The sequence below is a fragment of the Haliotis asinina genome, chromosome 8, assembly GCF_037392515.1.
Source record: "Haliotis asinina isolate JCU_RB_2024 chromosome 8, JCU_Hal_asi_v2, whole genome shotgun sequence".
In the NCBI taxonomy this organism is placed as follows: domain Eukaryota; kingdom Metazoa; phylum Mollusca; class Gastropoda; order Lepetellida; family Haliotidae; genus Haliotis; species Haliotis asinina.
The window spans coordinates 15542260-15560013 of record NC_090287.1 but is presented as its reverse complement, the minus strand read 5'-3'; the positions used below and the strand labels follow the sequence as shown (position 1 = coordinate 15560013).

At 39.8% G+C, this 17754-nt stretch overlaps 1 protein-coding gene across 2 annotated transcripts in view; it reads left to right on the top strand.

Annotated features, from left to right (window-relative positions):
* LOC137293625 (ADP-ribose glycohydrolase MACROD2-like) overlaps window positions 1–17754 on the top strand; it is a 37742-nt gene that overhangs the window by 13698 nt on the left and 6290 nt on the right. For both annotated transcript variants that reach the window (XM_067824283.1, XM_067824284.1), the window contains 6 exons: window positions 6984–7121; window positions 7835–7951; window positions 11548–11651; window positions 11940–11970; window positions 15991–16070; window positions 16689–16794. In XM_067824283.1, the coding sequence (XP_067680384.1) occupies window positions 6984–7121; window positions 7835–7951; window positions 11548–11651; window positions 11940–11970; window positions 15991–16070; window positions 16689–16794 (576 nt within the window). The remainder of the gene's footprint in view (window positions 1–6983; window positions 7122–7834; window positions 7952–11547; window positions 11652–11939; window positions 11971–15990; window positions 16071–16688; window positions 16795–17754) is intronic.

Sequence of the window (17754 nt, the reverse complement as noted above, 5' to 3'; positions counted from 1 at the left end):
TGCTTTTTGCACATTTTATATGAATGTATGATTCAGTCTTGCCTTCACTTGCTTCCATCAATAAAATCAAGAATGACAATGATGAGCAACACATCTGTGAATCACACATCTTTCAGTTACAAATTTGTAATTACAATCAACTTTAAACATTCAAACAGGTGAACATGGTGAACAACGCCTGAACTGTAAACTGAAGACTCTCCTGAGTCCGGATCTGGTTTGTTGACAGGAGAGCCAAAGCCACAGTGCTTGGATGGAAGAAACCAACAATTTTCCTCACTTTTGACATAAAAGTATCCACTTTCTGTACTTTCAAGCCACGTTGAGTGGCCAGGTTCAGCGTATGTGTAAAGCAGTAGACACATGGCCTTAATTCTGCAACTTCAGCAGCAGCTACACCCATATTGGCTGCATTATCTGTAACCAAAGCTGGGTCCTTTTCAGCAATGCCCCACTCTTCCACAGCACCCTTAAGCATTTTCCCAGTATTCACTCCAGTATGACTTCCCTCTATGACCCTGTTGTCTGTAGAACATGTGACACAATCTCCCAGGCACTGGAGATATGTTGGCTTGTAACGGTAAAGTATCCTTGTGTGGCACGGCTGGTCCAGACGTCAGTGGCAAGTGCTATACATGTTTTCATGTCAGACAAAACTGAAGATTTAGTTTCTGCAGACAGTTTAGGAATGATAGTCTGAGACATAATTTTTCTGTTTGGCAGTTTGTATCGGGGAAACACGAACAAAATTAACAAAATTAATAAAACCCTCATTTTCCACAATGGAAAAAGGTTGCATACCTATTATAATGTAATATGTCAATGCTTTGGTTATCCCCTTTGATCGTTCACTTCCATGGGAATGCATGCAGGAATGTTCAAACATTTGTGGTATTTTTCCACTAGCACTAACTGTGTGTTAGCTGTCAGTCACAATGTCAGTCTTTGTAACATGATCATAATCCAGGGGATGGTGCCTTTTCATTTGTGTCAACATGTTTGTCTTTGATTTTACGTTACAAGGTACATGCGACTTGAGTTTCCCCACCTTGCCTTTATATCCCATACCAGGCTTCAAAAACACTGCGTCATCAGTGGCCATTTTCCCTTTGCACTTGCGAGAAGTGCTGAAATCTTGTGAGATTCATCATCACCAAGCAACTTGAAACATGGCGCTCTCCTGTTGTTTTCATTAGTTGCAAAATTTGCAATGATGCATGAATAAAACCAACTGCAATGTAGGTGACCTTTTAGCAAGTATGTATCATTGGTGAATCGATACTTGTGGATTGTATCGATATATTGTATCGTCTGATTTTGATATCATGATTATTCAAGTATCGATGTATGGTCACAACTCTAATACCAATGGAGGGTTCTACAGTTTGGAATATCTTAAGCCCTGTGACTATTTACTCAGGTCACCAAGCCCCAAGTTACCTACTTACATCAGCGGGGACTTCATAGCGCCTTTTACCTGGTCGGCGGCATTCAAGCGCATCACGAGACAAGTCAACTCACCATTTATCGTACCTCACACATGAATGTCGCTTTCTGATTGGTTAAGCGCTATTCCATTATTTTCAATGTACCCCGCTTACAGGCGATGTATTATTTTCAATGTACACTTCAGGGAATTCCGAACTCTTCTGGTGCTTCATGGTAGTACTTCTTTATTTTGAATAACATTGAATCACGCATCAAGCATGGAAATTTCCTATAATCTGCAATTGAAAATTGATGAAAGGGAGGTAACTCTAAATCTGTTTACATTGTGTCGTCTGCAAAGTGGCGATTCACCTCGCATTCAACAGAAGTGCTTCAAACACTACAAAATTAAAATTCAGGTGTTCGGTAAGATAAACACGTTCACTGGTCCCTCGGGGTCCATGGGCTCATGTACCCTAGAGGTTTGTTTATGAGCACTGTGGGCTCAAGGAACATAAACAAACCTCGAATACATGACCCCATGGCCCCTCGCGACCAGTGAACAACTTATAAAAGCTGCTAACTTAACTCAGATGGCTTATGAATCTAATGAAATCGGAATTACAGCTGGAGCAAGTTCTTTATTCCTCGGGATTTGATTCATCACTCTATTGAACCGCATTGTCATGCCAAACGATCGGTTGGTCAAAATTCAAGCCATAGAACAAGCTTAGCACAGCATGTGACCAGACGAGGACGTCTACAACTATGCCAATTACAGTGGTTCCTGATTCAGCACCTCAACACGTCGGATCGGTTTGCTCTGCCGGACAACTTGAGGCCATATCTATTATGTTGGACTCAGAGATTGAATGTCTGCGCAGGGAACTATTTACTAGAACCTGCCTACAAGAACCATCTTTACATAGATGTGTCACTGCAAGGTTAGGGTGCTCACTTAAACAATGAGGTGGCAGCTGCTATCTGGACGAGCAACGAAGACATTCAGCATATTCAGCTGGCTTTTCAATCTTTGACAATGTTGATGACTTGAACCTCTACGTAAAGGCTGGTCACCACCTTTACAACCATATCCAACGGAACGGATGCTAGACGCTTTTCGACTCATCCGTCAGATGTTTGGATCCCTGCAAATAGAGCTATTTGCCAAAAGGTTCAACAAGCAGATACTAACATTCATATCTCCAGTGCTGGATCCATCAGCGTGGGCCACGGATGTTCTCAGCATCTTGTATGAAAGACTGAATACTTATGCGTTCCCTACTGCAGTAATACTACCAAAAACCACTGGAAGATCAAACAGATGATGTTGATACAACTGATTTTGGTTGCGCCTGACTGGCCAACGAGAGATTGGTTCCCAGTACTCATCAAAGAAATAGGACAACCAACACTGCAACTGCATCCACACGCCAAACAAGCACATGGCAATCTAACATTGTTCCAACTTCATGTATGGATCATATCAAAGCTTGCTTAAAGCATTAAGGATATTTTGTTGGAGCGGCAATGGCAGTCACCTTAGCTCTATGTAGAACTACCCGCAAATTATATGATGATATATGGTTGTGGTTTGAAACTTACACCAGAAAGGGAGGTTTCATTGCAGTGAAGGCCACACATCCTCAAATAATTCTTGGATGTCCTCCGAAGACAAGTCTCTTTTGGGTGGCATAGTTTTCTAGGTATATGCTATACTTATAAAAGCAAATGTCCATACAGAAATCCCAATACTATACAAGGAATCCCAGTACTATACCAATACTATATCAGGAATCCCAGTACCATACCAATACTATACCACGAATCCTAATACTATACCAATACCATACCAGGAATCCCAATGCCACCCAAAAGAGACTTGTCTTCGGAGGACATCCAAGAATTATGCTCCCTTCGCGGTGGGGTCACTCCAAGCGAGGTCAAAAAACGCTTCGGTATTGGATCCACAAGGCAGGACTTCTACGATTGTCTGTGGAAGATTGAGACTCGTTCAGAGCAAAACACGAAGATGGTGTCAGCTCTTGTGGAGCAAACCGCGTCGATGTTGTCAGCTCAGGCAGAGCAAACAGTGAATATGTTGGTCGACGTCTTGTCTAAGCTGGACAAAGGGAAAGAAGAACTACTAGAGGATATGAAACAAGTTGAGGAGAATATAGAAGACATCAAGGAGGAACAAGAAGGGGTCCATTTTGATATGCAGAAGGTTGGGCGGATGGTGGAAACCAAGAATTTTGTATATATTTCGATGACTGTCTTTGCTCTGTGGAGGGTCCTGTTGATGACCTGGAAGCACTGCACATCAGCCAAACAAGATGATTCACAGTTCGTGCACCCCATACACAAACAGGACAATGTGAAGAATAAATTACCTTCCAGGGACCCCTTCCACATGAACTAAAATGTAACCACCTCGACCTACAAGCGATGTATATTTTTTGTTTGCATACATCTTGCATCTCGAACTACAAATAATGTATGTTTTTTGTTTGCATCCAGTACATATAGGAAAAAAATATCGAGGGAGTGTCTTGTATTTTTCCACAGAACCTATTCTCACCAAAGATCTGGAAGCATCAACTCAACTTCTCTATCGTCTTTCTCTTTCAATGTGGGTGAGTGGTAGATTTTGCCGAGTCTGCACAGAAATGGTTCCCTCACCAACCATAGGCTTTCTATACCACTGAAAATCTCAAATTGTTTCTCGTATCTTGTAGCCGTAGACTGGAAACGTGTCTCCACTCGGTGAATCGAGAAGTAGCAACAGTCTATTCTTCCCTTCATATTTAGCCACAGCAAAATTTGTGCATGTATAGACTCCTTCTGGAACTTCGGCAGCTTTTCTGTGTTTACTACATGGTGGTGCTGCCACTTCCAACCCTTTTGGCCCAACGTAGTTCGGTAATTGGTGAGGCATAATTTTTTAATTAAACCCTTGAACATGTTCTGAGTCTCCTGATAGTAGTCGGAAAATACATTGGTCATTCTTACATGTGCAATTCTTTGCTAAATTTATAAGGAGTTTTCTATATCGTAGCGACCATCCAAGACAGCTTCCATCATATAAATTTTCTATAATTTGGGTAAGTCCATGTGTGATGAGGCATTCTGGAACCTCAAGTGGGAGGCGGTTCTGAGGTGTGTAGTCTTTATTTTTCCACAAAACACATTCTTGGCTTCCAATGGTATGGTCAGTTGCACCACACTTACATGTTGTGTTGTCTCCATCAAAGATTAGAGGGTGGCCTTGGTTAAGAGTGAAACATTTATCCTCAGGCTCTGAGCAGTTTGAGATTAAAACCCACAGTTTTCTCTTAAGTGCATGAAGTTGGTTTGGTTGGAAGAGGTGAACGAAATCAATTACTTCTCTATTTTCAACATACTCACGGAAGATGCACAAATAGAATTTTAGAAATTGTTTTGGAATTTGGTATCGTTCGTAGAAGATGTATCCCGCTTGCTCCAGGATTTGTTTCTCTCGGTCAGAGAGAAACACATGTGAGACACCTACAATTTTTTCTACTTCAGAAGCGACCCACGTAGGAGTAATAAAAGCAATAAAACAGTAATAAAACAATGTGAGTGGGTCACTTTGGAGTGGTTGAATGGTTATAAAACATCCAACTGAAGATTAACGTGCCTTTATTGTGGTACACCTACAAAGATAGAGTTACTCACCTCTGTTAAATTTGTATGTGGATGGTTTTTGTAGATTGAAAAGTGGTAGTATAATTAGTACTTGATGTGGGTGTAGCCTGGATTCCCCTGCAAATTTGCAGGCGATTTTGCTCCACGGTTGAGTTGCCTCATTACCTATACTACTCACTCTGCAGAGTATAATGGTTTAGAGTCATCTTGAACAGGCTAGTGTGAGTGATTATGACCCTGTACTCGTAATGAAGATACTTGTACTTGAAGAAGGGTTGCAACTGGTCTTTGTATGAAATCTTGACATACAGTTGCATTAGATAAACTAGCAGGACATTAGCAGATCTATGTATCATCACATTCCAGTCAACGAATGCTTCAAGAGAAGACAAGTTCGGCTGGATGTTATGCCCTATTGCACAGATGAATAGTGGAAGAACAGGACCAAACTGTTGTTGTTATAGTTCCCGAATGGGGGGGAAGTACTGGACGTACTTATATGGCAGTCAGCAGAATCCAGCATGGCCTAACCCAACGCCATTTGTGTCGTATTCAGTAAGCATAATAAGCATGAGTCAGGATAAGAAAAAAATTGTTATTTTCTGAATAAAACTGATATCTTATACTTATACTGTGGCATCAAGCCCACCGAACCACCCCTCCCAGGCATGCTGAATTCATTATCATTTTTGTGTCAAGCTTACGAGATTCAGAGAGAGTAGCAAGCATGGCTGGTCATGTGACCATATTGGCAGGAAAATGAAGCACCCGATGAGTGAATGTATTGTGCGTCTGAAGGGGGCTTCAAGAGATTTCAAGTTTTCCATTATCTTTGCCGAGAGACATGAGGTACGCATAAGAAGCAGGAGTCAGGATTAGTATAAAATATCAATTTTGTTCAGAAAATTTCAATTTTGATCTATTTGCATTCCTACTTGTATAGTAAATATAAAAAAAATTCAAATAATTATTTGCTGAACTGACTGAAGGTCAAGTGAACATGTGTCACAGAAGAAACCTCTTTGTTCTTTTTTGATTTTTCAGTTAAAGTGTTCCTAACTTTTGCATAAAGCTCTTGCATGTTAGCAAAATGTTGGATTTCCAATTTGGGTAACATGGAAACCAAATTTGAGTAGGAAACAAAACAGGTCAAGCATTTATGTTAGTGTAAAGTTCAAGGCATAGTTTCATCATACCACACATTTTCATATTGGAGAAAGTAGCAAAACAAGTCTAATTGGATCAAATCTGTCCATGTTGAGAAGGCCAGCATTTTTGCCATTTTTGTCAGTTACCTTTTCAGTGTTTACCGTGATGCTGAAAACCTGCCTATTTGACATACAAATTATCTCGAATACGCAGTGACTTTAGAAGCTTGTGTCATCTTTGCCAAAATGTTATTGGGCTGGAAGGTCAGATTATTAATATGCTTGTGATTTGCTGTTATTTAGAACTGCTTAGTTATATTGTTTGCCAGTTAACTGCTCAGTGCTGATTAAATACCTGACCTTGTTTTTCTTGTTGTTATTAAACAATCACAGTTGATGTCTTGATGAAAGTTCCAAACTGAAGTTACAGCAACAACACGATTTGGAACAATGTCTGCTGGAAGAAACTGTTGTCACTAACATGGGATGGGTCATAAAACATATAGCAGTGTATTTAGCAATGAAAGTACGTAATATGTCTTTTAGCAAAGCCTCATAACATGGAAATATGATCAGGGAATGGTTAAGTGGAAGTTCTTATGCAAGTTCTGGAAATGAAACACTTTCATCTGACTATGCAGTCAACAGAAATTCTTCATCAGGGGAGTAATGACAGAGAGAGAGATGTAGGTACATGTATTTGACCTCAATTTCACTATCAAACATTGTTTATTTTAGCCAAAGGGTCTAAGAAAGAGTATGAAATAAGACCTGATCTCAACGAGAAAGTATCGCTGTGGATTGGGGACATCACATCGCTGGAAATAGATGCCATTGTCAATGCTGCTAATGAAAAACTGCAAGGAGGAGGGGGAGGTAAGTCACAGCAGATGTTCAATTTTAGCTTAAGGGTTACAATGATGCTGAGTGACAGGCACTGATGAAGCAGGTTCAGCTCTCTGTAGATGGTGTCCCTGTGGGTTGGTGACATCACAACGCTTGAAATGGCTGCCATTGTCAATGCTGTTAATTAAAACCTCCTTGAAGGGGGAGGTATCAGGGTACGTCACAGCAGATGTTTAACTCAAAATAATAGCTCATTGAGGTTCAAGAGTTCTAACATTTCATTAAGAATGCACCAGGCACAATGATCTGTAAACATGTTTACAATGAATTGTTAATGTGGATGAACCCTTTTTTAACCATTTCCATCCTGTGTCCCAACAAAAATCTGTCACTACAATAAGCTCTGTATGCTTGCAATGAACTAGCAGATTTAGTGAAGTGTTATTATGGTCCAAGTCACAAGCTACATAGCACCAACCTGACGATACACCCGTGTTAGCATGTATTAGTGCCGCCCACTGGTGTTTGCTATTGTGAGGGGACCCAGGTTGTCCACAGTCAAGTGTAGTCTGACGGTCTCAGCAAACTGCTATGCATGGAATCAAGATCATCGTCATGTACTGCACATGCACTAGTTACATCTGCTCTGCATAACAAACCAAATGGGTTTGCTCATTGGTGTGCATCACCTTCTTCTCATAAATTTGTCAGTATGGATTTTCACTCTGTCAAACTGATTGCAGTTGATGGTGCCATCCATTCAGCAGCAGGACCCAACCTGAAGAAAGAATGCAAAAAATACAATGGCTGCAATACTGGCGAAGCTAAAACAACGGCTGGCTATGACCTTCCTGCGAAATGTAAGTGCTGAATCTTTCCAAAGAATAATCTGTCAGTATGAGTGTGAGGGAGTTTTAGGGTTTTTTTTATCAATATTTCAGCAATATAAGTGCGGGATACACCAGAAATGGCCTTCACACATTGAACCTGTATAGGGATCTAGGCTAGAAGTATAGGAGAAAACACGCCTCCCAGGATTTCCTGACCCCCAATGGTTTTACATTGTCTACCAAAAAATGATGGGTATATTACGATGTAGATGATCATTTAATGTAGCTACATAACAATAACTGAAGCATGTGTAAAATCAATTTAATGACAGTAACTGTAAGTAGATAATTTAACACGTTCACCTTCGTCGGCCCGGTGGCCGTGCGGTAGAACATCTGCCTGGGAATGAGAGAATTGCTGTTTGGAAAACCTTTGTATTGTGACTTTAATCTTGAGCGATATTTTTCAGTTGATTTCAAATACTCATGTATTATTTGAATGTTGATGTTCATATAAAGTTCAGAAAAGTAAACCCTGTGAAGCCGTCTTACTAACGAAAAGTAAAACCTGGGAAGCGGTCTTACTAACAAAAGGTAAAAACTGCCTCAATGCATATCATGTTTATGATCAAGGTTGCCATTGTTCATTACTAGTTGAATATAGCAGTAATACTTCCAAGCAGTGAATGAGGAATCTGAAGTCACATCGTCACTTTTTCAGCGATATTGTGACTGTCCTTCCAAATAAAGCCACACATATCCAAGTGTGAGAATTAAATGCATTGTTTCCATTCAGACATATTTCCAATGCAGTTTTTGTATTTAAAAAATTTCAAGCAAAACAGAGTTCTGTTAGGACAGTCTTACTCTGAAAATGTACTGTCACTTGTAGATGTTTTGAATGTTTTCATTCAATGAAAACAGAATGGTAACCAGTTGAAGATTATTCACACCATGACTTCACTAGATACAATCAGCTGTTTTTATTTAAGTGTGGGCATTGATAAGTGAGTTGTCATATTTATGGTATCAGTAAACAAAGGACAAATGCCTCATAACAGTCACGCAATAATAGGAGTGGTGGGGTAGCCTGGTGGGTAAAGCATTTGCTCACCATGCCAAAGACCTAGGTTTGATTCCCCATATGGATGCAATGTGTAAAGCTCTTCTCTGGTTTCCCATGATATTGCTGAAATCTTGTTGGAAGCAGCTTAAAACCTAACTCACTGCTTGTCATAAAAGCTGACTTAAAGACTTAAAGCAGATAATGGCTTGTACATGATCCACCATTGTCTCCCACCAGTGGGTACATCTGCTCGTATAATGGCTCTTAAAACAAGCAACCGCATACAGCCCGTTTGATTCCATTTGAGACCGGTGAATTGCTCACTAACACAAAATCTAATAATTGCAACAAAACCAAATTATGCACAGCCACATGAAATCAACAGACCAACTCTGATGATGTGTTTCATAATTTGGGACACCCGAATAAAAAAACTGTTTAACAAATGATCATCTTTTTCTTGTCACCTTTCGCTATTTTGTACGAGGAGGGGCACTTGCTGGTAGAACAGCCAGGTAATCAACAAGCGTGTGTTGTGAAGATGGTGTCATCTCAAAAGCCATTATCTGGTTACCACTTGAGATGTTCAGTGGGAGTCAGTGTTGCCACTTTCAGAAGACGCTGTTGTCCGAATCGGTGTCGCTGTCATCAGAGTCTAACCTGATGACGACTGGCTTGATGGTGGCATGGTCCAGTCCACTTTGTCAGAGTTGGTCTGTCGATTTGATGTGGCTGTGCAAAATTTGGTTTTGTTGCAATTATTAAATTTTGTGTTAGTGAGCAATTCATTGGTGTCAAATGGAATCGAACGGACTGTAGTTGATGCAGCATTAAGCAACACTCACTGAAACTGCGTGTACATTTACAAAATCATATACAGTATGGTTCAAAATTATTGAGAATAGCTAAAGCATTTCATATTATTAAACTAGAACAAATCAGATAAAATTGAATGTATTGTGAAAGTGAACAGACCTTTTCATGTTGTGTAGGTAACAATTTAATATTTTATCAAGTCTCCTTGAGCTTCACGGCACAGTCTAAGACGGGTAGGCATACTTCCTATCAGAGAGGTTAGTGTCTCGTGAGTTATGCTGTCCCAGTATCGGACCACTTCTCTCTTCATGTCTTCAATTTTTGTCAACCCCTATTGATTCACACATTCCTTCATCATCCCCCAAATATTCTCAATGGGATTTAAGTCAGGACTATATGCAGAAAATGGTAATGCAGTCACATTTTTCTCCTGAAACCACTGCTTGGCATGTTTTGCGGTGTGTTTAAGATCATTATCTTGCTGCAAAATCCAGTCATTTCCATAAAACATGTGCACTTGGAAGGAGAAAATTATCTAATATGTTAGTGGAGCGTTGACTTGTCAGATTTCCCTCAAACACACACAGCGGGGTCGTTCCTAATAAGGATATCCCTCCCCATACATGAAACTTTGGGCTGTTTTTAGGTCGTCGATACAACGGTGCTGACGCAGACTTTGTCCATATTTTCACATTATTGGGATATACCCATATTGAGCTTTCATCAGTAAAAATCACATTTTCCCAGTCAAAGTTTTCATGTGCCAAACACCACTCAACACGCCTGTCTGTATGTTCTTGTTTCATGAGAGGAGAAGGAATTCCAGTCTTTTTCTCCCATCCAAGATCAATCAAATTTCTTCTAGCTGTAGATTTTGATACAACTGTTAATCCCCTTTCTATCATTTCATACCTGATGTTGGAGATGCTTGCCCTTTGCTTTTTAGACGCTAAAATTCCCAGCCGGACGCGATCTGAGAAGTCCAATTTTCTGGGTCTCCCTGCTCCTTTCTGGTGCCCCAAATCCTTTCCCTCTTTAAAATTCTTCCTAATCCTATACACAGTAGAAAGAGGAGTTCCTGTTCTCTCTGCCAATGTATTTACATCATCAATTCCTTGATTACACAACTCAAAAATCAACCTTCTTTTATCTTCAGCAGACATTGTTGACAGTGCTGAGGAAAATGACGTCTGCTACAAATTCAGGGGAGGTAACTCTAATTGTACTATACTCAGTAGGCCAAGATGAGTTACCTCCCTTATACCATTACTTAGTTTTAAGTATCAGTGAATCAGTTGAGGTGTTAGGATAGCTCAAAGTAAGAAGAAAAATTCTCAATAATTATGAACCAGACTATATAAGGTGTACGTGAGTTGTGGAAAAATTGGACAGTGGTGTAGTTGTTAAAGTGATTGCTCATCACTCACTCACTCACTCACTCACTCACTCACTCACTCACTCACTCTGAAGATGTTTAATCCTCAGTTTTTTCAGTAGTTGTGTAGAGTTAGTAATTTATGATGAGATTAAAAGTTGAATCCATAGGTTTATCTGCTTCCCACCATAATGCTGGCAAGACTGTCCAGATCATGCAGCTGGCGAATCAGTAGCAGAAGAGGACTAGTCGTATATGTACACCTACTTCTACTTTTGGAGCAGTGAAACATGCCTGTATGTAGCTGCCAGTTATAAAAAAATGACTAATTGTTTTGTTGTATGTGTCATAACACTGGTCGTTTTCCAGATGTTATTCACACTGTTGGCCCAATCGGAGAATCTCCCAAGGTTCTGGAGAGTTGTTATGTTGAATCTTTACAGAGAATGAAGGAAGAGAAACTGAAGACAATTGTAAGTGCTTCCAGTCACTAGCACATGATAAGCATTATAATCATCATCTTATTGTCAGTTTGTATGTGTCCATGCTGAGATACACATATTCAAATACTAAGAGATCTTACACTCATTACAAGAGATGCCAAATTATTTTTGACTATTTGTATTAGTTTTCTACACCGAAAATGTACTGACATGTGTTTATTTTTGTACTTTCATGTGTTTTGGATGATTGTTTTGGTCTTAAAGGCAACTGAAATAATCAACATGCATTCACCATTCCTTTATGTTAATCTTTTCCAGGCCTTTCCATGTATAGCTACAGGAATATATGGTGAGTAGACACAATGGCAGCAGTACACAATAGGACTGGCTTAAATGTTTCATAATTGGAAATATTGTCAAAAGGAAAAATTATCAATAATTATTGACATGAAAGCTGTTTTGTCAATAATAATGTTCTTTGACTTTTGTGTTTGAAAATGTTTTCCTTTTCTCACTCAACTTACACGTTTTGAACTTTATTCATGGTCTTCTCGTAAATAATGTTCAAGATGCTGTTTTGTTAATAACCCATGCAAAAACAATATATTTTTAGCATTTTGAAAAAAGATACAGTTAACAGTTATTTATCTGTGTGATGTACATTGATAGCTAGCCCTAGTATACAAGGTACACACCCTGGTTCCAAGTTTTAGGTAGTCGGCATGACTGGATGCCAGTTTTGCATGAACTCCAAACACTGCTGACAACAGCTGATGGAGCAGAGGTGTGTTTGGGTGATGTGTAACAAGATACTGGAAACATTGTTTGAGGTTGTTTTCACTCCATGGTTAAAAGAGCAAGGGAAAATACATATTGTGAAATAGGATAAGTGTTATAAATATAGAATTTATAGGTTTCATTTTCAGTTATTTTTTTTTGGTATGTATAGAGTGGTCTAAACTGTGTATGCAGAATATCTGAATAGAAATGTTGAAATGTTGTCCTGTGAAAATCCAGGTTAGAATTAGTCTTATGCTGGTCGGATCTGGTGGTCAGGCTCACTGATTTTCTGCTCATGAAATTGATCACTGGATTGTCAGGTCCAGACCCGATTATTTACACACTGCCACTTAATAGCTGGATTATTCAGTGTTGCATTCAAGCCGCGCTATAGCAGGATTCCCCCACGGAATAATGTACACCTTCGGCAAAAAATGAAAATCGATGCGCGACCTGTCACACAATTTAAGTCACTAAGTACCTATCATATTTAATTGTGTCAACTCACACACTTACATAACATGTGGAGCTCCTGGACGCATTCATATATCACAAATCAAAATCCTCTGTAATACATACATTAACAAGACTGTGAATCATGTTTAATTCTTCTGTTTGTTAAATCAAACCAGTTGCATCATTCGCTATCTTTTCATTACAGAATCAGTTTCCTCACGTATGTCTACTTTCGGTTTTGCATACATTAATGTACGGTATAATCCGTAGGTTTTCTCCAGCCAATCATGTGATGCCTATTAAGTATTAATAACTACTCGTCTCTTTCCGTGACCTACAACAAGACGCTTTCCAGAATGACACGAGTAGTTACGGCGACGTTCGTAGTTTCTTTAGCTTGATGATTGGTCACCACCACATGTCAAACTGAAAATAGTCTGGCACACCAAGGGTATACTTCAGAATGCGGTAACAGCACAAACAATACACCAAAGGTGCTGTCACATAATCCTTAGTTGTAATTATATATATTTTACATTGATAGACCTGCAATAAACAATGCTAGATCATATTCTCTTGATAAAAGTAACAGTTTCAGATGCAATATTTTCCTGATCACTATATCAGATTCCATGTCGGAAATCACTGACAGATCAAGTTGGGGGTACCTGTGCACAACTGATTGCTATTTCCAGCTCAGTATACGAGACAAATACACACGGTAACTTGCCCTGGTACAGACTGGCTTTTTTCCTAAAAATTAGGCTTATCAAGTGTTATATCAGTATATAGGTATGTGGAAAGTCTCACAATTGTTTCGTCCAGTGACATCGCTTCTTATTCATTGTAAGCTAATATGGGCAATTTCATTGGCTGATACTCGAAGCTGTCAAGTTCTATATTGTTTTGAATTACATGATAAAGAAGCAACGTGTGTTTAATTAGAAGAAGTTTACAAACATGACTGACGGTGGGAAAACTAACAAACTTAGTGACTTCTTCAGTGTCTTGGGAAAACGAACAACAAAACAACGTCTTAATATTGGCTCAGAAGTTCAACAAAATTGCTCTGAATCTGTTAGCCGTGACCATGCTGTTAGACTTAATGGGAATGAAACCAAATGCGAACGTGTGACTACAGAAGCAACTAGTCTGAATAATCTTAATCTTAATACATTGTGGAAGCTATTTACCCCCCCAGCATAACCCAAAAACTGTTCAATATTTTTAAACCAAACTTGATAGGTGTAGTAACCTCAGCCTATGGTTTTGCCTTTTCCTATTTACAGATTTTTGGCATTTATATTTTTGTTGTTTTTCCATGGAACATTTTGGTGTTAGTCTTATGGTGGGGTGGGCTTCGCTTCCGGAGCAGAACTCAAAAACCGTTCAATATTTTTCTGCAAAACTTGGTAGATATATTAGTCAGAAGCTAAAGTGGTGCCTTTTGCTACGTGGAGGTTTTTGTGATTTATTATTTTTTCGGTTTCCGTGGAAACGTTTCAGACATAGTCTCAAAAGTGAGAGGTGTGTTTTGTTTCCGGAGCAGAACTCAAAAACCGTTCTATATTTTTCTGCAAAATTTGGTAAATGTATCAGTCAGAAGCTGAAGTGATGCCTTTTGCTATTTACAGGTTTATGTGATTTATTATTTTCTTGGTTTCCATGGAAACATTTCGAACATAGTCTCAAAATGGAGGGATGGGCCATGTTTCCGGAACAGAACTCAAAAACCGTACAACATTTTTCTGCAAAACTAGTAGATATATCAATCTGAACCTATAGTGGTGCCTTTTGGTCTTTACAGGTATTTGTGATTTCTTATTTTCTTGGCTTCCTTGGAAATGTTTCAGACATGGTCTCAAAAGTGAGAGGTATGTTTCGTTTCCAGAGCAGAACTGAAAAACCGTTCAATATTTTTCTGCAGAACTTGGTAGATATATCAGTCAGAAGCTGAAGTGGTGCCTTTTGTTATGCACAGGTTTTTGTGATTTATTATTTTCTCGGTTTCCATGGAAACATTTCAGACATAGTCTCAAAATGGAGGGATGGGCTTCGTTCCCAGAGCACAACTCGAAAACCAATTCATATCTTTCAACAGATATTGACAGATATATGAAATTGTCACTTTACTGGTTACAGATATATGGCATTTATCATTTGCATGAATTCCATGGAAACAATTCAAACTTAGTCTAAAAAACTCTCAGATTATTTGTCCTTTCAAACATGTGGGGTCCGGTTGGATGTGTCATCTTCTGATGACTCTTGTTAAATCAAACCATGGAAATCAGTCCCCAATCTTGTGAAACTCGTTCAGCTTGACTTGAACATTCCCCTTGAGACTGAGAGGGGCTTTAGTTGTCAGAACATTATCCACACTAACACTAGAAACAGACTTGATTCAAAGTGAATCAGTTAGTGACAATCCAAATTGAGGGACCCAGCTCCAATTAATTTCCTTGTGATGCTGCTATTGCAGCTTGGCGAAGTAAGAAAGAAAGATGCATATTTCGCATTTTTGTGACAGCATCAGCATTATAGTAAATAAATATCATTAGTCAGTATGTGATCCCCCCTTTTTGGTGTCAGGTCCCCCTCTTTTGTAACAGTTTAGGGGGATGTCCCCCTTAATCTCAAATTCCTGGGTGCAACACTAAGTATTGCTTAGTGCAGCATTAATAATAAACAAACAGGCATACACAAAGCTCAGCTGTCTTTGTGGACATCTTTGTTGACAGGTTTGTTGACATATGCAGGTGAGCTTCAGTGCTGTGACATTAATTACATACGCTGTTCTGATCCAGGAGTATTCATAAGTTAACCAGGACATTCAGTCAACCCATGTACTTTACGCCATGCTTCTGAATATTTGGACCCATCAGTATCCTAGTGGTTAAAGCATTTGCTTGGAAACTGAAGACCAGCATTTGATTCCCCACGTGGATACAATGTGTGAAATCCATTACAGATGTGCCCCTCCTTGATATTGCTGGAATATTGCTAAAAGCTATGTAAGGCCACACTCTCACACTCTCACTCACTCACTCACTCACTCACTCACTCACTCACTCACTCACTCGCTCGCTCTGAGGAGCTTATGATGATATTTGATTAAATGCATCTGTTTCAGGTTATCCAAATGAGAAGGCTGTCAAAGTTGCATTGAAAACAGTTCGAGAATTTCTGGAAGATGATCCCTATGGACCTGAGGTATGATAGTATTGTGGACAGTACAGGGGTGGTTGAGTAGCCTTGACTATTGCTAAAAGTGGCATAAAACTAAACTCACTCACTCACTTTACATTACATTACACACTGACTTTGGACTCAAATGTTTTAATGTGTCAACTTAAGGCATTATACTGCTTTCCCATAAGACAAAAGGTTGATCACATGATTACAAAACTGACATTAATAAGCACAGTGATATGTACATATTGATAAATTGATGACCTTTTTAATGGGATTCCATCAAAACTAGCTCGTGCAAATATCAGTGAAATGTTTCACGTAAGGATCGATTTGATATATATATCTAATGGTCAGACTTGGTAACTTGTTTGGCTGCTTCTGAGAATGGCATGTACAGCTCATGATGTCTGTCACTGGATCATCTGGTCCAAACTTGGTTATTTATAGTCATCAGACAGGATATTCTAATATTATGCTTTTTAGCAATTATATCACTTTTTGTAAATTAATTTAACTTATTCAGTATAGATTTAATGTTCTCAAAATATTTTGTCTCTATAAGGTAGAATATTTCCTGCAGTGTGATTGTCCCTATATGCGTGTCATGGTTATTAATGCTTGTCTTCTTCCATACAGGTGGAGAGAGTCATATTCTGCCTCTTCATGAAGGTGGATGTCACTTTATACAAGGAGGAGATGAACAATTTCTTCCCACTTGGTGACAGCAAGGCAGAGGGTGAGGGTAGGTATTTGTATTGATGAGGAGTTGACCACTTGGTGACAGTGAGGCAGGGGTTGTGCGTTGATATTTGTTTGTATTGGTGAGGAGCTGGTCACTTGGCGACAATGAAGCAGTGGTTGAGGGTAGATATTTGTTTGTACTGGTGAGGAGCTGACCACTTGGTGACAGTGACAAAGTTTTGAAGGTAGATATTTGTTTGTACTGGTGAGGAGCTGACCACTTGGTGACAGAGAGGCAGGGGGTGAGGGTAGCTATTTGTATTGGTGAGGAGCTGACCACTTGGTGACAGCGAGGCAGAGGGTGAGGGTAGGTATTTGTTTGTATTGGTGAGGAGCTGACCACTTGGTGACAGTGAGGCAGGGGGTGAGGGTAGGTATTTGTATTGGTGAGGAGCTGACCACTTTTTGACAGCGAGGCAGGGGTTGAATGTAGGTATTTGTGTTGGTGAGGAGCTGACCACTTGGTGACAGCGAGGCAGAGGGTGAGGGTAGGTATTTGTATTGGTGAGGAGCTGACCCCTTTTTGACAGCGAGGCAGGGGTTGAATGTAGGTATTTGTATTGGTGAGGAGCTGACCACTTGGTGACAGCGAGGCAGGGGGTGAGGGTAGATGTTGTATTGGTGAGGAGCTGACCACTTGGTGACAGCGAGGCAGAGGGTGAGGGTAGGTATTTGTTTATATTGGTGAGGAGCTGACCACTTGGTGACAGCGAGGCAGGGGGTGAGGGTAGCTATTTGTATTGGTGAGGAGCTGACCACTTGGTGACAGCGAGGCAGAGGGTGAGGGTAGGTATTTGTATTGGTGAGGAGTTGACCACTTTTTGACAGCGAGGCAGGGGTTGAAGGTAGGTATTTGTGTTTGTAAGGAGTTCACCACTTGGTGACAGTGAGGCAGTGGTTGAAGGTAGGTATTTGTTTGTATTGGTGAGGAGCTGACCATTTGCTGATATTGAGGCAGGGG